The sequence below is a fragment of the Rhinichthys klamathensis genome, unplaced genomic scaffold (genome assembly GCF_029890125.1).
Source record: "Rhinichthys klamathensis goyatoka isolate OS25496 unplaced genomic scaffold, OSU_Roscu_1.1 h1tg000277l_1, whole genome shotgun sequence".
NCBI classification, from domain to species: Eukaryota; Metazoa; Chordata; class Actinopteri; order Cypriniformes; family Leuciscidae; genus Rhinichthys; species Rhinichthys klamathensis.
Genome location: NW_026606796.1, coordinates 93,791 through 119,058, shown reverse-complemented (window position 1 = coordinate 119,058; position 25,268 = coordinate 93,791). Strand labels below are relative to the sequence as shown.

Here is a 25,268-nt window from a genome sequence, read left to right as displayed (position 1 = left end):
ACCCTCATGGCATGCTATAAGTACACCTCGACATCACAACATTACTGTACATTGTACAGTAAGAAAAAATGATATTCATTTTTAGATTTGTTAAAGATTACATTTACTGTTACAACATGATTAGCGTTTTAAAAAGATGAACTTGACCACAAATGTAATCTGAATGCACAAGTAAATATCCAATAATTTTATTTTTATTTATTTTTTTACATTTTTAAATGTAATTTATTCCTGTGGTGACAACGCTGAATTTTCAGCAATCATTATTCCAGTCTTTAGTGTCACGTGACCCTTCAGAAATCATTATAACTTGATTTTAGTGCTCAAGAAATATCTCTTATTATTATGTTGGATACAGTTCAACAGTGCTGATGCAGTTAATATTTTTGTGGAAGCAGTCAGGATTCTTTGATGAATAGAGAGTTCTAAAGAACAGCGTTTATAACAATGTAAAAGTCTTTACTGTCACTTTTGATCAAGTTAACGTGTCCTTGCTGAATAAAAGTACTATTATTATTATTGTTAATCTTACTAAACCCAAACTTATGGTAACAGTGGTGTCTATCCAATAAACAGCTTCAAATTATGTAATAATCAAAACAGTAAAACTAATATTATCAAAAACAGACAGTTCTGATTCTTAATTCTGATTGGTGTGTGATTGGATAAGCCACATTCAAAGTCATTGTACAATAGCAGATATCTACACATCAAATGAATATTATATTAATACAGTAAGTTATGACATGGCGGCAGATATTTTTACCACAGTCTGACATGGTATAATCTGTCAAACCACCCAGCTCTAGAACTGTGCAAAAACTAATGACAACACTGACCCACAATGATTTAATGTACACTATCTGTCCATTAATGCACACAGATACATATGAACACATTTAGAAAGCTTATGATGGTGTTAAGTAGAGTTAAACACTGAATTATTACAGGCTGTGTAACTGGAGAGGGTTATTCAGTCCTGAGGCAAAAGTGAGTTCGTTCTGACTCAGAATGAGTGTGTGTGTTTGTGTGTGAATCGTGTGAGTCAATGTTTTACTCCTCACCACTGCCTCCAGCAGCCATTTTCAAACTTCACAAACTGATACATTCCTCCTCAAGTCAGACTATAAAGGGCTAAACCTCTTTTCATCTGAGAGATTGTTTCACCTCTACTTTTAGTACTTTTGAGTTTAACCTTACGACAACCCCTGTACTAATCGCAGTATTAGCTCACCTCTCAACTCAATACGCTGAATCCTGATGACCTTCTGTGCTTTGGCCAAGCACAAACTACCGGTCAATCCGCATATGTCAGGGTTGGAAACTAAAGCGAGCTTGTTTTAGACACAGGCGATTGCTATTGGCCACAGGTAATGCATTCAAGGTGAAATACTCATAATATCAATCTAATACAAAATTATTGTGAGGAATATTTGTATTGTGATGAGCATCTGGCTCCCCTCCAGTCATCGTCACGCCGGCCCTCACATTGCTGGCCTACGTCCAGCCTCACAAACAGGGTCTGTGGCCAAGAGGACAGGCAAGAAACGGAACAGTGTTGCCAGCACCTGATGAATATTGTCTCTATTGAAGTGTATAAAACCAAATTCACTTCTGTTCAAAAGTTTAGGTTTGTGAGATGGTTTCTTAATTCTTATGTTCTCTTCTATGTCTCTTATGTTCAACAAGACTGCATTTATTTGATCAGTAAAAACAGTAATTTTGTGAAATATTATTTAATAATATTTTTATTATTAAAGAACTGTTTTCTATTTTAATTTATTTCAAAGAGTAATTTATTTCTGCGATGCAAAGATGCATTTTCAGCATCATTACTCCAGTCCAGTGTCACATGATCCTTCATAAATCATTCTAATAATGCTGATTTGGTGCTCGAGAAACTTCACAGTTGAAAACAAAACTTCATATTTTTGTGGAAATCATGATATATATATTTTTTAAGAATACTTTAATGATTAGAATGTTCAAAAGAACAACATTTATTTGAAATAGAAATATTTTGTAACATTAAAAAATGTCTTTACTGTCACTTTTGATCAATTGAATACGTCCTTGCTAAACAAGTTTTTTTTGTTTTGTTTTTTAATCTTACTGACCCCAAACTTTTGAAAGGTAGTGTATGCCTTAGAAAGTGTCACTGCACAATGATTGCAATTAGTTCAATATTATTGGATATTATTATTATTAAGGATTAAAGTTATAAATTCTCTGTGGCATGCTCACCAATACAAAAGGCTAACTTACCATGCAAGCAAAGGACAGATAACTTTATGCAAATGTGATATGCATATCTGTACAGTCTGAGATCAGTGACTGATGTAATGTACCCTTAGATATAATAGCCAAGGGATAATTTCAGGCTATTTCCAAAGAACATGAAATTCATCCAACCAAATGTTGGGACACACTGACACAAAACAAATTGACTGACATTTATAAAATGCCTTTTTGCCATTGAATGCAGTGTGACAGAATATAAAGTGATTTTTTTTTGGAAACTATTGAGTATTTCCTTTAATAATGGTCATAAATGATCAAAATTACCACCGGACAAGTACCAGTGAAAATGAATACAAACTTGATTGAAATCTAATTTGCATGATAGATCACATTTACATCCAAATGGTATTTACACACAACGGCATCCAAACTGTAGCTTCTTCAAAGCCTATATTACCAAAGTTTATGTCGATAAACATGTTTATAGAGCATTTAAGATCAATGTGCTCTGTGGGCAAGAAAAAAAAAAGGCTAAACACAAATTCTTTTTGCAGCTTCGCTTCTGCTATGTAGCAGACCTTATAATAACATGTTGCTTATGCATACAGTGTGAATACTAGGTCAATAGCCCTTTAATATGTGATATGTTTAAATATAAATATGTGCAGTCAGAAACAGTCCTTAGAGGCAATGTCTTTTGTCTGTCTTTGGCTAACTATCATTATCCTAAAATACCCTGTCCTAAAATACAGGTCTACAAAAACGGCATATCCATTCCTCTGGTACAGAGTATGTAATATACCATAGCACATTTTTTTTAGACCAACGGTCCCATTTACAATCATGTGAAGCTCTCCTTGACCATTTATGGAAAGGTTATCAGAGTTATGTGCCTTTGACGTGAGTCCAACTGAGCATTCTCATATAACCGCTGATAGTACAGAGACTGAGGGTGTGCAAGCAAATGTTGAGTGGAGTTTGGTTGTCATGTGTGTGTGAATGTGATTTCATTGCTTAGTCAGGCCCAGATACTTCTCAGCTGCATGCATGGAGGAAACAGATCATTTGTAAATGTGGGACAGTGGAGACAGAGATTGGCCACTGATACAGCAGAATAATGTAATTTTTTTAATGAAAGTTGAAAATAGGTATACACTCAAAATTGTAGGTCTTCTTCAGTTTTTCTGATAAATAAAGACTTGATTTGCAGTGGCGAAATTACAAAAGAAACATACAACTATGTTGTTTAATATTTTATTAATTATTATAATGAATTCATATAATAATTATTATAATACATTTAAAATAATGTAAATGACATTAATACATTATTGAAATTATTAAACAATATTTTCAAATGTTACAGCGGGATAATATTAAAAAATACTTAAGTCTGGTTTCAATGTGAATGCCATTAGAACTGGAATCTGTAGAAACATATTATGTATTATATTATGTATAATGGTTTAATAATTATTATAATAGTACAATTAGCATCAATTTATAAAATAATATTTGATATATATATTATATATATATATATATATCTCATATTTAAAAAATATGAATGTATTTAAAATATTGTCAACTATGTCTATTATAGTTTTGTTTGTGTGATAGCTTGTGGCACAGAATAAACGTTTAAAAGACTACACATGCATGTATGAATGCACCAACATACACGTGTTTGTGTGTGAAGTGGGATTGCAGTGTGTGTTGTGCTGTGATTCACACGGGGTACGGCCTCAGCAACAAACCAGTCATCGCTCGGTTGCCATGGCTACAGCGATAGACTAAATGCATTATTGAGTTCATTCTCTCTCAGTCTCTCTCTGTTCTCATCTCTCTTTCCCTCGCTCCCCCTCCCTCATCCTGCGCAGACCGCTATTAGCTTTTACTAAACCATGATCTACTTTTCAAAACACACGCACACCGCTGGTACGGAACACCCTTTAACTCCGTCTCCGAGCCGTGATAAGGCCTTTCTTCGGGAAACAACCCCATTTCCCAAACAGGAACGCACTGTGCACTGCCTGCATTCTGTAAATAATTCAATAGCCTGCTAAATTCCTACATGGTATTACACAACATCGCTGGCGGAAACTGTGCCATCTGAAGTTACTTTTGCTGGATAACAGTCTGTTTTCTGTCCTGTATTGGGTGTTTTCACTGTATTGTTTAAATCAGGCAGTTTGGTCCTGAGCGAACATGTTAATGAAGCATTTAAGATTCACCAGATGTTCCTGCTAAAATGCGGCTTCCCTCATCAGATAACTTCTGAAGTTACTGCCACCCACTTTATATTCGCACAGAAGTCCTGCACAAACCAGTCAGACAGTTATCCATATTCACACACATGTAACCATCATGCATTCTAATGCACTTACGTAAATGAATGGTTAGTATTCCTATATTTTTTATACTAGAATATGTGCCAGATCAAACAAATGGTGATACCTAAAGACACAAATGTCTATAAAATGGTCTTCTGAATAATAATAATAATAAACACACATTACGTTTGCACAGCACAATGTGGAGCCCACATGCTGAGCAGCAAATTAGAGGTAAAGTAATTTCCATCAATACCAACCCAAGACACACACACACACACACACACACACACACACACACACACACACACACACACACACACACACACACACACACACACACACACACACACACACACACACACACACACACACACACACACACACACACACACACACACCCTATGATTACATGTGTTAAATGAACTGCAAGCTTCAGAACAACAAACAAATACAAAAACAAAAGTTTTATCATTTTTTACACCATTTTGTGGTCGACCAAGTTTTTTTCAACGCCCAATGCCAATACAGATATCTGGAGAGCAGGGTGGCTAATATGCAAAGGAAATACTGATTTAATTAATAAAACTACATTTTACCCAATATATACACAAAATGAACTAAAAAGTGCACTATTCATTGTTTTACAATTAATTTACACTATGTATACTCAAAATGAATTACAAATATTGAAAACAAAACAATAAAATGCACTATCCTTTCAGTTACACTTAGTTTACACATAGAAAATGTGCATCACTGTATTATTTGCAAAATATATACTCAATATTAACTTAAATACCATGCAGTGTCCATTGAGGTTTACACTTATTTTACGCATTTTCGTAAAAAGAAAAATAAACAGAAAAGGCTCACTATCCATTTTTTATACACTTAATTTACATATTATAAAAAAAGAAAGAAAAAAAAAGCACACTATCCATTGACAATATTGTCGGTAGATTTCCAAACTAATGTTAGGCAGAATATTATTTTCTGTAGCAAAATCACCAAGCACAGTTACCGATACTCTCAAGACAGCCAAAGGACGACCAATTAAACAACCCTTCCGATACTAGCTTATCACCAATACCACGATGATCCCTTCTGCAGCATCTCTTTCTTTTTCATACACCGCGATCCTTCTAAAACACCAAACTGCCCTCCCTAGTCCCTACACCCAACATGCACACAAATCTCCCACACGCTGGCCTGGTTTTCTCCCTCTCTCCTGGTCCCCACCCAGTGCTGTGCAAAGCCATGCTACCTTTCTCCTTCACCATGACCATTGGCTCCTCAGTGTCTGCTGGAGCTCTGACGAGGAGGATCTTCCTCGGCTTCTGCTGCTTTATTCCCCCACTGAATCCAAACGTGAGGAGGAGACGACGGAAGAAAGAGCGAGAGAGAGAGAAAGCAAGGCAACGGCAAGATGACAGCAGAGGAACGGACAGAAAAGAGCTTGCACTCTTAAACTAAGCAGCCGCTCAGCAACTGCTGGCTTGGTCTTCGTTTCTCAAGCACCCCCCCCCCCCCTCTCCTCCTCATACACACGCATACCCCGTGTGTATGTGTGTGTGTTTGTGGACTCTGCCCTGGCTCTTCTGAAATAACCAGGTTGCAGCTGCCGTGTGTGACAAATGCAGATTCCACAGCCGTAATCCCTCCCAGTCTGAGACACCACCTTAAATTCTTCAAACGGAGATGGAGGGGATAGACGACGGGCACATGTGATTCGTATATACTGCACATATCTATCCCTTCCTGTTCTCTCTCTCTCTCTCTCTCTCTCTCTCTCTCTCTCTCTCTCTCTCTCTCTCTCTCTCTCTCTCTCTCTCTCTCTCTCTCTCTCTCTCTCTCTCTCTCTCTCTCTCTCTCTCTCTCTCTCTCTCTCTCTCTCTCTCTCTCTCTCTCTCACACACATACATACTGTCTCCTTCCCATTGTTCATCACATGCTCTGATGAGCTGTGTTTACTTCAGTGAAGTGCTGACTGCTGCTTTTGCCCCTCAAACCTGGTTGTTGTGGATGAATTAGCTGGAAAATAACTCCTGTTCATTGACCCATGTATCTATCAGATAATACAGTAACACTTTTGAATTGAAGGGTGACATGGTATGTGAAATGAAACAAAGTTGCTGGTCTTTGAGGGATCAGCTAGTCTCTCTTCCACGTGTCATGCCGGTAGATTATAGGATTACTAGGCCGACAATTGAATTGGGGAGTTTATTGAGAGGCGTAATTAATATTCACACTGGTGCAGTGGCGTCACTAAGGGGCAACATGTACTGTACTGAGAGAATTGGGCTGCTCTGACAAATTACCCAGAAGCCTTGGTGCTCACAGAAAAGTTGTTTACGTATACATTTATTTAGCTCGCTATTTTATATGCGACTGAGACGTAACACTACCGTTCAAAAGTTTTGGGCTCAGCTATATTTGTTATTGTTTTTGAAAGAAGTCTGTAACGCTGCATTTATTTGATCAAAAATGCAGAAATCATTCTATGGTGATTTGGTGCTCAAGAAACATTTCTTATTATTATCAGTTGAAAATGGTTGTTCTGCTTAATATTTTGGTGGATACCGTAAAAACTGAATTTATTTGAAATATAAATCTTTTGTAACATTGTAAAAGTATTTGTCTTATTTGTGTCATTTTTTTTTTTTTACGTTCTTAACACAAACTTTTGAACGGTAGTGTGTTTTATCTTTGGATTTAAATGCATGGGTGTTTCTAACTACAAAACGTCACTTATTTGGTTCCTCTGGAAACATTTCCGTTGTGCTCTGTGTTATTTGCAGCGCGTTTTCTGTATTTGTGTTGTGAGCTTTTGCAGCGCGTTTGTATTTGGTGGTGTTGTGAGTATTTGGAGCACACGTGTGTTGTGAAACTGATGAAGATGTTTTCTTAATTTGCGGGTGTTTTTTTTTATTTGCACGTGTTTTTTTGTATTTGCATGCGTTTTATTTTATTTGCATGTGTTTTTTTGTATTTGCATGTGTTTTCTTCAGTTGCAGCACGTTGAGCTCTCTCGGCCACCGTACAAAACAGTTTTTCTACAAATTAATTTTTTTTTTTACACAATAATAATCTAACCAAACTGTGAAATAACTGTGTAAAGTATGACTGTCCCTCAGTTCTGCCTGTCACGAACTGCTCTGAGACACAAAGGTTGAGGATCCAAATGCGGTATTTATTAGTGATGGCCATTTCAAAACACTGCTTCATGAAGCTTCAAAACCTTTACGGATCTTTTGTTCCGAATCAATGGTTCGGAGCGTGTATCAAACTGCCACGTGATTTCAGTAAACGAGGCTTCATTACTTCATTACATTCATTATTGTTTCGAAACACTTTGAAATTTCAATGGTTCACACCTGGGGGCGAAGATCTCTGAGTCACTAAGAACCAACAAACTAGTGTCTGTGGGTTTTACCCATGGTTTTACCTGATCTTTGATCAGTTTTATAATTTTTTTAGACGTTTCAATTAGACATTAGTATAATTAAAATGAATAATGGTAGTTAATAGTCTCTTATTGGCCTGTTTAGCGGAGCCATTCATAGAACAAACAAAACAAACCCTGACAATTGATAAAATAACACAGACACTTGATAATCTTATTAGATGCTTAGATGATTGCATTTGAAAGATTTTACTTTCAATAAAAAATTTGCAATAGATTTGTAAAAGGTGTTTTTATGCATGTTTGGCCCAGGTTTTTGTTGCATTTACACTGTTCTGACCACTAGGGGTCGCCGTGGAGACGGGTGTCGGATTGTTTCGAAGCCTCGACACAATATGGCACATTTGCTTCAACTGTTTCAGTGTTCCACAAACCCTCGATCTGCCCACCACTAGTATTTATTAAGGGTTATCCACAATCGTAATCCAAATCCAGGAAAGGGTCATACACAAACAAACAATACAAACAATAACAGATAAGGGCTGAGGCAAAGAGAGAAATCCGAGGGGACAGGCAGAGAATCAAGAAAACCAGGACACGGGAGAAACAGGATACAAACACGCTCAGAAATGCAGTGAGACACATACAAGACTTTGCAGGGAATGAATGAGTGTAGTAGATGGTTTAAGGCTGAGACTGACAAGGTAATGATCGAGACACAGGTGGATGATGAGGGATGATGAGTCCGGGCGGGCAGTGAGTTATGGGAAATGTAGTGTGTGAGGGAATGACTATAGTCTGATGTGGAGTGCCCTCTGGTGGCTCTCAAGGGCACTCCAGCTGGCAACTGTTACACTGCCAACCTTTCCATCACAACCAACAATTTGATGGTAATCAAGAACATTAGAGTAATTATAATTACAAAGGAGACAACAGTAAAGAGCAGCTTAAGATGAAATTTGTGTCGTGCAAAGAAACCAATTAAAAGGTAAATATCACTTTTATCACAGTGTCATTTCCAAACTAAACTGTAATTTAGTCAAATGATGCAAAAAAAAATTAGCACCATCAAGACAAAAGACTGGAGTCAACTTTTCAACCGCATATTTTCCGAAACTGTAATTTCCACCACAGAAGGTTTTAAACACGATACATAATGCGAGATATGATAATTTAGAAATTGCACCTGCTGGTGAAAAATAGTAATCTTAGACAAAAAATGCAATAATTTTGACATTGTTAGCAGACCAATTAGTCCACAGGGCCGAAATTGTCGATATCTTAAGAAACACCCATATATGGGTTGCTATGGTTAAAGGAGATTAGCTGAATTTTAAATAAGGGGATGATGTGTGTCTGCTGGGTGTCATGGGGACGGCACAAACAGCAGGTGTTGGATAAATAGAGGAACTTGAATTCTATATCATTAGAAAGAAGAAAACAGCTGAATCTTTTGTCACCAAGTGAGAGAAAAGAGAATAAACAGAGCCAAAGCAACAAGGATACAGCTAGAGCACTGCCATTATTCTCCATTTATATGTGCAACACCACAATTTGTGGTGGGATTTTATACTTTCAAAGCAAGCTTGCTACTGCCTCTACGAAACTGCCTACCCTATACCTTTTTAAAGACATTAAATAAAAGCGAATAACAGTGTATAAACTATACTATGGTGTTATTTCGGGTAGCGTGTTTCTATGTGGTTTCTAAACTCTTCTGTATGGTTACAAGGGTGTTTCGATGATTTTTACCACCCGTTTAAGGTGAAAAACAAATTGTAATTGGATTTATGTAATGTAGCTGGAGTACAGTAATGCTATGGAAAAGCAGCAAATGTCAGTGGAATAACAGTATGATACTTTTGGCAACAGCGTATCTATGATTTCCCCTTCCTGGAGGGCTACACAGGGGGGATCCAGTCTTTCTCTTGCCTCGGCTGTGAATGATTGATTGGTTGAGTGAAGCCACAATTACTATATACACTGGTTTCTTATTCTTTCCATGAGCCGGCACTCTCTGAAAACAACCGCCAAACATTAACAGTCAGGCTTACACACCCATTTGAATCTGTGCAGATGAGGAACCCCTCTCCAATCTCTCAGATCAATTCAAAACTATTCAAAATATACAGCACAGCACACATTTTAGCATCATTTAGAAATCACTGCATTATGCAATAATGAACATCCTGACAAGAACTCATTTATATAGCCAATATTCTAGAAAATAAGTGTTGCAAAAACATCTGCAGAATGTTGTTGTAACGAGCCGTATTGCAGATTAAATGACATATTCAAGATGAAAATGCACATGCGTGTGCTAAGACACAAGTGATGTCCAAAGACAGTCTAAGTAATTTGTTTGCTACTCTGGGATGCAATGGCAAACCCACTGAAAACTACATTATGACTCATTTACAATACCAGCAGGGTATTTTACGGGGTGTAAGGATGAGTTATTGTATAAAAAGGGACCACAGCAGACTAATGGGAAGATTTGTCAGGAATGTGTCCTCCGTTTCAGCCATAATCCTGCCAGCGGGATAGTGCTGTGATCCAGCTCAGACTTTAGATTAGCCTCACATCCTACTGCCTTATAAACACAAATACCAGCATTTCTGTTAATCTCTTCAATTATATTGCTTACAATATGCAAACTTTTTGGCTATATGCTATCCGGAATTCTGCAGCTAAATCTCACTTGGTCACTATGACTTGGAATTTCTGCTCGGCTACAATCTAAAATTTTCCTAGACAGAAATATTCCTTTGGAAGCTATAAAGGCTTATTTTGGCCATTAAAGTTCAACTCAAATATTTTAACTAATTTCACTGCAGAAAAAAAAATATTAATAATATACAATATACAGTATATATACACTCACTTAAAGGATTATTAGGAACACCATACTAATACTGTGTTTGACCCCCTTTCGCCTTCAGAACTGCCTTAATTCTATGTGGCATTGATTCAACAAGGTGCTGAAAGCATTCTTTAGAAATGTTGGCCCATATTGATAGGATAGCATCTTGCAGTTGATGGAGATTTGTGGGATGCACATCCAGGGCACGAAGCTCCCGTTCCACCACATCCCAAAGATGCTCTATTGGGTTGAGATCTGGTGACTGTGGGGGCCATTTTATTACAGTGAACTCATTGTCATGTTCAAGAAACCAATTTGAAATGGTTCGAGCTTTGTGACATGGTGCATTATCCTGCTGGAAGTAGCCATCAGAGGATGGGTATGGTGGCCATAAAGGGATGGACATGGTCAGAAACAATGCTCAGGTAGGCCGTGGCATTTAAACGATGCCCAATTGGCACTTAGGGGCCTAAAGTGTGCCAAGAAAACATCCCCCACACAATTACACCACCACCACCAGCCTGCACAGTGGTAACAAGGCATGATGGATCCATGTTCTCATTCTGTTTATGCCAAATTCTGACTCTACCATCTGAATGTCTCAACAGAAATCGAGACTCATCAGACCAGGCAACATTTTTCCAGTCTTCAACTGTCTAATTTTGGTGAGCTCTTGCAAATTGTAGCCTCTTTTTCCTATTTGTAGTGGAGATGAGTGGTACCCGGTGGGGTCTTCTGCTGTTGTAGCCCATCCGCCTCAAGGTTGTGCGTGTTGTGGCTTCACAAATGCTTTGCTGCACACCTCGGTTGTAACGAGTGGTTATTTCAGTCAAAGTTGCTCTTCTATCAGCTTGAATCAGTCGGCCCATTCTCCTCTGACCTCTAGCATCAACAAGGTATTTGCGCCCACAGGACTGCCGCATACTGGATGTTTTTCCCTTTTCACACCATTCTTTGTAAACCCTAGAAATGGTTGTGCGTGAAAATCCCAGTAACTGAGCAGATTGTGAAATACTCAGACCGGCCCGTCTGGCACCAACAACCATGCCACGCTCAAAATTGCTTAAATCACCTTTCTTTCCCATTCTGACATTCAGTTTGGAGTTCAGGAGATTGTCTTGACCAGGACCACACCCCTAAATGCATTGAAGCAACTGCCATGTGATTGGTTGATTAGATAATTGCATTAATGAGAAATTGAACAGGTGTTCCTAATAATTCTTTAGGTGAGTATATATATATATATATATATATATAATATATATATATATATATATATATCAAATATTTAAACATAAACATATTCTAAAAATACAATTATGTACGTGTACTAAAATTAAGTTGTAATAAATACAGAATAAATAAAATAAATCTGATATAGTATAAGTATAAATATATTAGTTTAAGTTTATGCTTGAAAAATATTGAGGTTCAACTTCAACCAAGACCAAAGTTAAGATTATCTTTCTAAATATCTAAACATCTTTACTACAAATAAAATTATGTACATATACATACTGAAATTAATTTACTCATGAATATATTAATTTAAAATGAATTTAATTTTGTACAAAATACAAGATCAAATTAAATAAATCTTACAAATTATATTAGTTCATGCTTAAAAATAGGTTAAAGCAAGACAAAAATGCTCTTTTTTTTAGCTTTAACATAGTTTTTTCAGTTAACAAAATATTTCTACACATCTGTACAATAACACAGGCAGTTGCAAAATGGAAATATGCTCTGTGATAGCAAATGAGTCTAGCATAAATCAAGCATCTCTCCTACTCTCTATTCTTCCTTACCGGGTCCCATGTCAAGAGGTGCCATTTTCTCCAGGATGACATACTCATTAGGGTTGAGGAAGGGCAGCTGCTCCATCATGGACTGTTTGGGAATGAGGTAGAGCACCTCGGCCACATTCCCATCTTCGATAATGGACATCCTCCGAACTGAGTTCTTGCGCTTCACCCGGTCCAGGACCACAGAGTCGTCGCTGCGGCTGGTGCCGCACAGTTTGCCAAAGCTGTTAAGATTGGGTAAGTTGGGCATGGCGGTACCCTCAGCCCACTACGGCGAGCTACAGAATGAAGTGAGAGGAGATAACATAAAAATCGCCTGGTCACACAATCGTGTGTTGTGTTGAACAACTGAACCCCAGGTACAAGATTAAACGACCAGATCTCAAGGGTTTATTTGTGTTGTTGGTGAAGCAGCACTGAGCCCTTGCTGTGAGCTCCTTCCTGGTTTACTTAAGAAGATTACGGCCGATGTATTTTTAGTGATTATCTTCACTAGAAAAGGAAAAAGGGCACCTGCATGAGACAGTCCGAGTCATGATATTATGTCCAGATAACCTGCAGATGAAAGTTGCAATTTCAAAAACAAAAGCATCACAGCCTAATCCTCTGTGATTGGATGCATCTTCTAGAAGATTATAAAGTTTTACATTGACTGGCATTGCAGACGTATATTGCAGTTTAAATCGTATTTAAATCAAAGTCTTTTACGTAATACAAGGCAAGGCATCAACGTCCTTATATTGGAAATACTAGGAAATAAAACGCACAATAATGCATCGGCTTGATTAAACTGACATTTCTTTTTAAAATAAAGATCCTCTCTAACCAAACATGCCTTCATCTGAGCTCATAAACCCACGCCGAACAAGCGTCTGTCCACATTTAAACTGGCACATCACCAAAGCTGCTGAAGGGGACCTTGTCTGTGGTACTTTTAGAATCATAAACCCTGCTGCCGTGTCTCATGCGTAGAGACGCTAACTCAAGTATATGTTTGCGTCACTTATTTTGCAAGGCCATGAAGTTATATCAAAATGCCAATTTTCATTGAGGTTGTTACGATGGTCATTTATTTATCGCATCAGCAGAAAGTTTGTGATATTTGTTTGTTGCAAACGTTGAAATCAAAGTTTATGATTCCTAACTCTCTCTCTCACACACACACACACACAACACAACAAAGAAACACATACAACACACATTTACACACACTTTAGTTCATGGCAGCACTGAACTGAGAACAGGATGTGAATTACAGGGGCGTTTGGGGAGTCTGACCCCAAATTTGTGGCTTTCAGTCCATGTTTGTAAGCTTTAAGGTCGTTTATATGATTGTATACTCCTAAATATTGACAGACACAGATACATTTTGGCATAGGCTATATAAACATTTACAATTTGTCTCTCTTTTCTATGGAAGCAGGGCAAAAATATTGATGGCCCATATTGCACTATACAGAATTTTGTCCAATAAAATGTTCTCAAGGATAAGCATGTCATACTAGCGAGTTAAAACATTAAATGTACCATTCATACATGCACACTAATATCAACATATCAATTAAACAGTGATGTGCTGCCACTGACTGAGTCATTCATACTGAGTCAGACATATTCACCAAAAGCTACTCAAATGTTCATTTCAAATGTTTTCATGTTAATAAATATGACCATGTTAAAGTATCTTGGTAAACTAGATCTGCTACACACGCTGCTGTTGCAGAGCAACTATGGATTTGCTACTGCCAACAGATACCCAGACACACTGCTGTGAGCATGTAAGATACTGCTGCTGCATGAATAGGCCTACATCAATTCTTTAGCAGATCTAGACAGGTGGAGCTGGGGGAGGTAGAGGGCTTCAGAGGAAATCTGATCTACAGCGAACACTGAACCAGACTATTTAAATATTGAGCAAGCAAGCTCATTGGCTGCAGAATCAGCTTTTGCCGTATAGTGATGTGATTGCTAGCAGATTGCATGTAAAGGACCTGCGCTATTTCATGACTAAACAAGATATATAATTCGCACACTAGGATGAGGTCACAGCAGTTACATAAATCAGCACTGTGGATTAAAAGTAACATTACTACTCAGAGACATAGAGCGAACATGACCAGATATGTTGCGTGTCACCATGTTGTTGGCTCTCATGTGATACTATCATTCATTCCAATTTCTGAGACAGCTCATTTTCACTTAGAGATTTTTATCTAAATCTCCTCACCTGGGGTCTCATTTATAAAGCGTGCGTACGCACAAAACAGGCCTGGAAACGTACGTACGCCAGTTTCCACGCAAAGGTTGTGATCTATAAAAAACAAACTTGACGGGAGAATGTGCGCACCTTTAAGCAAACTTTGAGCCGTGCGTACGCACGTTTTGGAGACGGAGCAGTTTGGCGACACTGATGGTGAGCTGGAGCTAAATGTCTTTTTGGTCACTTTTAGACCGACATTCTAAAGAAAATTATACATACAGTATACAGAAAGATAATACAAATATAATTTCACTCACCAAGCCTATCACATGAAGCAAACATCCATCCCTTTTTAAATGGCCATCCCTTTGTTCTTTAGTGAAACTGACGCAGCCTATCTAAAACCGTAAATCTTCATTATAATCATAAATACAGTGTTCTGTGAAATATGTTCACAATAACAGTTTAAATACATGAAACTATGTTTTACTTCTGATATAAACATTTAGATTAAACATGCCATTCTGATGAATGGAGTTAGACACTTAAATTACATGAAATCATTACTGAGAAGTTACAACATTTTTTTATATTCAATGAATAGAAATATTTGTTGTGGATGCAATGCTTTCAAACACTTTCCCTCTGTCATGCTGTGTTTTAATGTTTTAACTACAGAGAGAATTGCTTATCATGATAATAGCAGATTGTCTGAGAAAATAGTTTCGTGCAAATAATGCACTACAAGGTCTATCTGTTTCCATTAAAAATATAAATCAATTAAAAATACTCTTTGGCCAGTGGAAAAGATTGAGAAAAACTTTCTCTGAAATGTATTTTACACTATTTGATTTATTTATTCAAAAACAAGGCAAGGATATAGGCTACTAAATTATTTTTTATTAATGTAACTAATGTGACGGCACATCCGTATTTCATATTTTCCAAATGTCTTGTACCGTTAAACATATGTTATCACATGGATGAATAATCATTTGCAAATGATATGCAGATGAGGATATGCATAGTAAAACTAGGTGTTGTAAGCTCCATATATGGTTATTTCGGGGAGGAGACGCAAGTGCGCACATTCTTCCGCTGACTGGGAAGTGAATTCTGCGCAGGTTCTGGCGTACGCACGGTTTTATAAGTCAGAATATTTGTTTGCGTACGCCATTTTTGGCTTTCGGACGCACGTACACTTTTAGTAAGGATTCTACGCACAGTTTTATAAATGAGACCCCTGGGCATTGTGCATTAAGATAATAACTGTGGAATTACAGATGCAGCTCACCAGTGCCTTGTATGATCCAGGTGGAGGTTATGTGAGCGAGGACTCAGGAGACAATGGAATAATGACTGTTAATGACAGAGTGCAAACCAGGAAGTGCCCAGGCCACCTATGTCTATGTCGCCTTATAGGGAAGTCACATAATCACCACTTTAGCATGGTAGATAGATAGCACTTTAGATAGTCTATGGGCCAAAAAGCCTTTGTCAGCTGTGCTAAAGCACACTTATCATAGACTCATGACCATAGAAACAATCTGAAAAGTGTGTGTCGGGGCACTTTAAAGGTGCAGTGTGTAATTTCAGAGAGACTAGCGGCTATGATTATCTCACAGAATGTTCTGGGGCAAATGTAGAAATGTCTACACCCAACCACACACACTCAGCTCGACACACACACACACACACACTCTTTTAATACTAGGAGACAATATTAAGCTCCACATGGGCTATTTTAAGATAAGGAAACTGTCATGATCTCAGTGATGGCTTAAAACACATAGACAAAACAATTTAAAGCACTTAGATAAAATCCATTTTATATAAGCAGCAGTACAGCATTCAAACAAGCTAAAATAAGTTTCCATAATTTGAGTATTTAAATCCTTTCATGTTACAAGCGCTCAAATGCTTGAAATGCCTCACATGACAGAGCAGAGAGGCAGATTATGTCCTGCTGACATTTCGCAGTGTTGTCATTCAGTCTCTGGCTGTGCTGAACAACACCACGGTATATCCATTACCTCTGTCACACCCTTCACAGTCCCTCGCATGAAGGTTAAACCAATACACAGCTATGAGACAAATCTGGGCGAGAGGTGAAGAAGTGAATGCTAAACTCTAATCATCTTTCTTTTTCCTTCATTCATAGGTATTCAATAGGCTTTTAAAATACAGCAAAGGTTTTTACGCTGGAGGTCTCAGTCATTCTAGAGACTTCAAATGTAAGAAAATTATATTTCCTCTGTAACACTAGAACTTTCAATAACATTAATAAACATTATTGCAGCATATAATGTATATTATGAAATTAAATAGATATGTCAACTTATATTCACATTTTTGTCAATAGCCTGTAGTTATAAAACAGATTAAACATATTTTTAAATTAGATATTTCATAGTTTTAAAGAAAATTATGTTAGAATATGATTTATTTATATGCCTACTGTTCAATAGTTTGGTGTGAAATAGTAAAAAAAAAAAAAAAGATTTTGTTATGCTCAAAATGTTATTTATTCACGTGATGGAAAAACAGGATTTTCAGAAAAAAAAAGTTCTTCCAGTAATTAATCCATCCATATTAATTGTCCATGTTATCAACAAGCCAAGAAGACCAGTATCCACTATTGTGTTTTCATATATAATCGTATAGTTTTTAAGTTATATTGAATATATAATGTATATCAATCAAACATCAAAATAATGCTAATCTGTTCTATGTACAGTATGTATACTTACTGTATTCATAACATATTTCATGTTCAGTCAACCTTGTGCAATGTAAAATGTTCTTCTGTGTCCACCCTATGGCCTATTACACATATGTTCTGATCCAGGCAAGGTCAACACAATCAAGCAACTAATCTGCACAGAGAAGTGCACAGGCGCTTGTCCACACACACTTGGAAGCTGGACCTCCTTAACAATGCTACCGGTCCGTCCGTCCGTCAGATGGGGCGTATAGTTCTGGATTGGTCCTCCTTTTGGAGGAAGGTTATTAAACCATGCATGGCTGGTTGGACAAAACATCAAACAATCCTCCTTTTCATCACCACTCAGGCCCACATTTCATTGCATAACATTTCTCCATGTGATGTGGCGTATAGAATTTCTCATGGCAAGAGTGAATCACTTCATAGATGAATGCAGGCAATGTAAAGTGCATCATGACAACGAGTGCTGGCATTATATAACGTCTCCACTATTCACAATGCATTGAAATCTCAGTCTCTCTATTTTGAGACTCAAATGCAGTCATCAAAATCATTAGTTGCACAAGTATCACTATATATGACTATTTTAATTGCGGTGCCATGTAAATCTCATAAAGTATCTCATACAATGTCACAGATCACTACTTTCCAGAGACACAAAATTAGATCAATTAACCTCAAAACTGTTTAGACTGACCAAATCTTACAAATGTTCATATTCAGATGAAATGTCAAAAATTAAGAATGTGCTAAGAGGAGATTTTGAGCCATCTATGATCAAGGAAAAACAAGGTAGTATACTATAATGATAGTTAGGCCAGGCTAAAAATGCAACACTCAGAAGGGGATCCCTGCTGCATTTCTTTATCCACTAAGAGGTCCTCAGTGTGAAGATGGCAAAGGCCCCAGGTCTATGTTAAGTTATAGGCTGTGAAATTTTGTGTGTTGCTCCACCTAGCTGCACTGTTGAAAAGTGCAAGAAAAATAACTTGTTACACATGAAACCCTAGGCCAAAAACACAGCAAATCTAATCCAATCAAACACATTCCACTGCACCATGGCTCAAGATCCACTTCACAGTGTGAAGTATAAGCATGCACACCTTAAAAAGGACATAAACATGCTAACAGTGCAGTTATCATAAGCCCAATATCGCAAGTACGGTTTCATAAACTTAACATTTAGATGTCAATAATAAACAGCTGGTCTTATTACCTCATTTATGTGACCTAGAGTTGAAAAACATTTAAATATGGTGCGGTGGTTTATGTCTTAAACATAACTGAAGACAAAAACCTTGGAGTACAATATCTGTATTTTTTTTCTGGTTGTGTGACCCTAATTCAACATCCCTGAAGGAATTTCACTCCAAAAGAATTGTGTGGTTGAGTTCAAGAAATGTAAGAGACAGACACATCCATCTTCGTTGAGAAATCTAGAACAAGGTGCTTGTGACATTTTACGACATGGAACTAGACATGTTTCCACACACTGTGAGGGTTAGGCGACCGCATCCCTGCTTTGTTTCTCACACACACACGCTTGCAAACAGATGCATGCTCTCCAGGAGCAATAAAGGTGAAATGTTATGTTCGGCTCCACCCACTGGCTGTCAAGACATTGAACCTGATTAAACAGACTCATAGTGAAACGCCCAACAACACAGCAAAGTAGGCATGTGCCACATCTGCTCCATGGTTCAAAATGCAAAAGCACACACACTCTTACGCACACCCACAGAGAGAGACTGCGAGAAAGAGGAAGAAAGAGTCGTATCAACCTTGCATTAAATGGTTACACTTGAGAGAATATTGTAACAACCAAACCTCCTGCTCTTTGTCTTCAATAACTGCCTGTGCTCATTGGACTCACTTGAAGAGGAAATGTTGGGGAAATTCTTTCATGATGTTGTAATCCTTTCCAGTTAAGAGGAGGTTTTTTTTCTTTCCCCTCTGTATTTTACATGAAGCTGGTTTGAGTTATATTCCTGGCGATTATGGTCTATCGTGCAAACAGACCGGCGCACCATATCAGAGGTTGCTCGGAAACATTGTGGGGGTGTTTGTTTGTTTGGACGACCTTCAGACCTTGAGCCAACATCAGAATCAAACCTTAAGAGCCCTTGCAGCCCTTAAGAGAGTCCCAGAACCACGAGCACCAGAGCAAACAGCACCAAAGTCTCTGAGGAGAACAAGGTGCAAGCAAGCAAGAAAAAAACAAATCTAACACTGTGTCCTAACCAGGTGTGATACCACAAGCAACAAGAAAAGCTCTTACCATTTAAAAATGATTTATTTATATTATTTATTGTCACATTCATTTTTTAAACAAGCTTTAAATGTCTCTATGTATTTGTCACTTTGAAAAGTGATTTATTAATTTACATGTTTTTAATTAATACATTGATAATTGATTCCTTCAGTTTATCCATTAAGTCCCACTTAAAAGGGATAGTTCACCCAAAGATGAAAATTCTGTCATCATTTACTCACCCTCTAGTTGTTCCAAACCTGTATGGATTTCTTTCTTCTGCTGAACACAAAATAAGTTATTTGGAAGAATATGGGTAACTAAACAGTTTATGGACCCCGCACATCAATTGTTTGGTTATTTAATTTCTTCAAAATATCTTATTTTGTGTTCAGCAGAAGAAAGAAACTCATACAGGAATGGAATAACTTGAGGGTGAGTAAATGATGACAGAATTTTCATCTTTGGGTGAACTGTCCCTTTTAAGTGGGACTTAAAAAATTCTCTACATTCGCTAGTTGCAAATGGTTAGGACAAAAGTTAATGGAAAAAAATCGATTTTATCTCTTGCCACTTTATTACTTTATGCCTGTTTAGAACACCATATAAAAGCATCTAATAGTGCCTGTGTGTCTTAACATTTGAGCATTATGCTTTTAATGGGTTCATAACTCAAAAATCTGCATACAGGTGGCCTTTCTTTCAACTCTTTATTATGGTTTAATTCTTACTTGCATAACAGAAATCTGTTACAAACAATCTGTTGTTATTCAAGGGAAACGATCTGATTTATTTATTCAAGAAAGAGGTGTACCACAGGGCTCAACATTGTGTCCTCTTCTTTTTTCTATTTTCATTAATGAACTTCCCTTAGTTCTTTCACACTGTTCAGTTCTTCTCTGTGCAGACGATACCGTAATTTATACTTCAAAACCCCATGACCCAAATTCAAAATATACTCCAATCAGATTTTAATGCATTGCAAGATTGGCTCTATTCTAATAATTTATTACTTAATAAAGCTAATTCTCATACCATGGTTTTTGGTACAAAGCGTATATCTCAATTAAAATCTAATAATCTAACTATACAGGTCCTTCTAAAAAAAATAGCATATTGTGACAAAGTTCATTATTTTCCATAATGTAATGATAAAAATTAAACTTTCATATATTTTAGATTCATTGCACACCAACTGAAATATTTCAGGTCTTTTGTTGTTTTAATACTGATGATTTTGGCATACAGCTCATGAAAACCCCAAATTCCTGTCTCAAAAAATTAGCATATCATGAAAAGGCTCTCTAAACAAGCTATTAACCTAATCATCTGAATCAACTAATTAACTCTAAACACCTCCAAAAGATTCCTGAGGCTTTTAAAAACTCCCAGCCTGTTTCATTACTCAAAACCGCAATCATGGGTAAGACTGCCGACCTGACTGCTGTCCAGAAGGCCATCATTGACACCCTCAAGCAAGAGGGTAAGACAGAAAGAAATTTCTGAACAAATAGGCTGTTCCCAGAGTGCTGTATCAAGGCACCTCAGTGGGAAGTCTGTGGGAAGGAAAAAGTGTAGCAAAAAACGCCGCACAACGAGAAGAGGTGACCGGACCCTGAGGAAGATTGTGGAGAAGGACCGATTCCAGACCTTGGGGGACCTGCTGAAGCAGTGGACTGAGTCTGGAGTAGAAACATCCAGAGCCACCGTGCACAGGCGTGAGCAGGAAATGGGCTACAGGTGCCGCATTCCCCAGGTCAAGCCACTTTTGAACCAGAAACAGCGGCAGAAGCGCCTGACCTGGGCTACAGAGAAGCAGCACTGGACTGTTGCTCAGTTTTGCATGTCATTCGGAAATCAAGGTGCCAGAGTCTGGAGGAAGACTGGGGAGAAGGAAATGCCAAAATGCCTGAAGTCCAGTGTCAAGTACCCACAATCAGTGATGGTCTGGGGTGCCATGTCAGCTGCTGGTGTTGGTGCACTGTGTTTTATCAAGGGCAGGGTCAATGCAGCTAGCTATCAGGAGATTTTGGAGCACTTCATGCTTCCATCTGCTGAAAAGCTTTATGGAGATGAAGATTTCATTTTTCAGCACGACCTGGCACCTGCTCACAGTGCCAAAACCACTGGTAAATGGTTTACTGACCATGGTATTACTGTGCTCAATTGGCCTGCCAAGTCTCCTGACCTGAACCCCATAGAGAATCTGTGGGATATTGTGAAGAGAAAGTTGAGAGACGCAAGACCCAACACTCTGGATGAGCTTAAGGCCGCTTTCGAAGCATCCTGGGCCTCCATAACACCTCAGCAGTGCCACAGGCTGATTGCCTCCATGCCACGCCGCATTGAAGCAGTCATTTCTGCAAAAGGATCCCCGACCAAGTATTGACTATTGAGTGCATAACTGAACATAATTATTTTTTTTGTATTAAAAACACTTCTTTTATTGGTCGGATGAAATATGCTAATTTTTTGAGACAGGAATTTTGGGTTTTCATGAGCTGTATGCCAAAATCATCAGTATAAAAACAATAAAAGACCTGAAATATTTCAGTTGGTGTGCAATGAATCTAAAATATATGAAAGTTTAATTTTTATCATTACATTATGGAAAATAATGAACTTTATCACAATATGCTAATTTTTTGAGAAGGACCTGTAATTTGTAATGACGGTAAATACCTGCACAGAATAGACCAAATTAAATATTTGGGATTATGGCTGGATCCTGAAATTACTTTTAAACCTCACTGTAACGGGTGTGTAGCGGGCAGAAGAAGACTCAAAGTCAAAAGGCTCCAAATCAGACAGTTTTACTAATATAAATCACAGGTACTACAAACAGGCAGGCAGGATGACGGGCAGGATAACACACACGTTGAATACAACTAACAACCCAAAAATTGTGTAGATTTGTTATTGGATGCTCATTTTTTACGCGCCATTGTATTATGTATGACTTACATAAATGGTCTCCACTCAATATTAGAAGGCATCTTCACTGGATGCAATTTATTTTCAAATGTGTACATTTTAATTACCCTAATTATTTGAGACAGTATTTGATATTATATTCTTCATCATATCATTTAAGACACTCTTCACATTATTTTTTTCTTACCCCTTTAGTTAAGAAAGTTTCTGGGAAGAAAGCATTTAGGTTTAAGGCTCCTTCAGATTGGAATAATTTTAAATGTATGATCTTTGACTTAATTTTATATGTTTAAAAAAACGGTTTGTTTCGGTGTTTTGAAACTTGTTGTAATTGCTTTAGATGATATATCTATGATTATATTTATTAATGCAAAAAAAGTAATTTTTGTAGTGGTGTGTTTGTTGTTTTGTTTTAGGTGAATGTTGTTTTTGTTTTGTCTTGTGTATATTGTTTTGTTTTGTGTTTTGTTATTTAACTTTTGTGTATTAGGACCCCCTTGAAAACGAGATGATGCATCTCAAGGGGCTTATCCTAAAGAATAAAATTAGTAACACATTGCTGCTAAAAGCGGTGTTTATAAAACAAGTGCCCACAAAATATCATGTGCAGTGACTATTGTGTGCAGAATATATACTGTAAGAATAGTGTGACAGAGAAGAGAAAGCTCTCTCAGCGTCTAATAACACAAAGAGATTGCATGTTAGCTGCAGATCTAAAATGATGTCATGTAGCCATTAGCGATGGCCTTGTCGCATGCAAAGCACTATTTATCCGCTGTCATGCTCTCCTTTCACTAATGTAAGCATAACATTAGCCGACTATCAGATCTGCAGATTTGTAAAGCAGATACATAGATGATACAAAATTAGTAAAAGATTTAGTAAGCATATCGTTTAGTTGTGCTTGGAGTAAATTGTTTCACTCGTGATAGCACAATGAAATATGTCAAGTGTGTTTAGTGTTTTGTTATTCCCTCATATTTAAAATATAAAAAAATATATAAAATAGGATCATTAAATCAAATATCCACTCCTGACATCACTTTTGGCCATATAATTGTTTTTTTCTTATTTTAAAAATGATCAAATTCAGTAGTAAAACATATTTATCATGTTAACTTTCCTGGACCCCAGTTTTAAAAGCCCCTGGCTTATGGCCTATATTCATTAACCCTTATAGACCCGGGACGTCATTCTAATTTCCCTTCCCCTCATCAACCTTCTTATTCCTCAATATATTCATTATAAACAATATAACAAGATTTTTTTTTTACATTTTTTTTTTTGTAAAAAAAGTGTATAGTGTCGCTAGCGACCCGAAGTATGTAATAGTGCAAGTATATTTTTTCTGCTCAACAATTGAATCTCTGATGACTCAATAAGTGCAATTCACCTTTATTCTTCAGGGTGGCAATGTCTGATTAATAATAGTGGCGTGATGTTTTACTCATAATTACCACAGGTATCGGCAAAATTTCAAATGACTCATCGATTTACTGCAGAGCAAGTACTGTATGCAATCAAATCTTAGTGTCACTGTCACTTGATAGTGGATCTGGTAAAGAAGCTGTCAGTGATCAAAATATTGATTTCGAAGATATTTATGAGAATATGGTTGAGATTGCAAATATGAGCCATTTGCTGAAGGTACTGGGGAAAACAGCTCTGACCATGACAGTGATAATGGTAAAAATCATCTGCTCAAATTGAACCCTTGCAAGTTCCAAAAGGTAATAAAATATGCTTTATTTTATTCATTTGTAATTGTTATTAAAATATCTCGAGAGTTTTATACATCAACGGTCAAAGATTAATCCATGTTAGATATAGATCCAGGTCGCTAAAGACCCGAATATGCAATAATGACTGGTGAAACATCCATGCATTTAAGGGTAAAAAGGTCATATAATGAAAATGAAGGGTTAAAAAGAGGGTGAAAACGGTCATGAAAAACTAAAATCTGATGAAAAAAATCTTTAATAATATTATAAGTGGACTTCAAGGAGAAATTTTTTATAAAAAATGAAAAAGCCCTGACTGTGCCATGTCAGTGTGCATCATTCAGACAGGCCTGATCATCCTCTGAGCTGGCGGGTTAAAATAACTCATTCAGACACCGCAAGCAAGTGAAAATGCCTTGACAAATGCTCCAAATATCTCAAATTTGGCTTTAGGAGATTCTCCTGAGCACTAGTTGTGGTATCACTGTATCAGAAGGTCAGTTTCTATATCCTATGGGTTGACAGAAGGCTGGGTAAACATGAGGGTCCAAAACAGTGCTATAAACACACAGGGCACTGGCCTGGGGAACAAAACGGATGCTACTGTTTCAGTTAGGAGTCCGTGTGCTGCTCCCGAGCCACAGTCTGTAGAGCTGTTATTAATGCAACTGTGCCCGGCTTAGATGTAATTAATGTGATTGCTTCTGCTCTTACTGCAGTTGGCCTTCCTGGATGCAGCAATTAAGACCTCATATACTGCTGTGACCTTATAGATGACCTACAAACACA

The 25,268-nt window shown here is 37.4% G+C and overlaps 1 protein-coding gene across 44 annotated transcripts in view; it reads right to left on the bottom strand.

Moving 5' to 3' along the window:
• The window catches only part of ablim1b (actin binding LIM protein 1b), a 90,474-nt gene that overhangs the window by 56,420 nt on the left and 8,786 nt on the right, over window positions 1–25,268 (bottom strand). For 11 of the 44 annotated variants that reach the window (XM_056268881.1, XM_056268891.1, XM_056268883.1 and 8 more), the window contains exon 1: window positions 12,652–13,017. The exons of 1 other annotated variant lie outside the window; for it this stretch is intronic. In XM_056268881.1, coding sequence (XP_056124856.1) covers window positions 12,652–12,898 — 247 coding nt within the window. In that variant the 5' untranslated portion in view covers window positions 12,899–13,017. Of the gene's footprint in view, window positions 1–5,841; window positions 6,230–12,651; window positions 13,023–19,400; window positions 19,586–25,268 lie in introns of those variants that run through there. 32 more of the 44 variants (XM_056268882.1, XM_056268898.1, XM_056268909.1 and 29 more) reach the window with 13 other exon arrangements.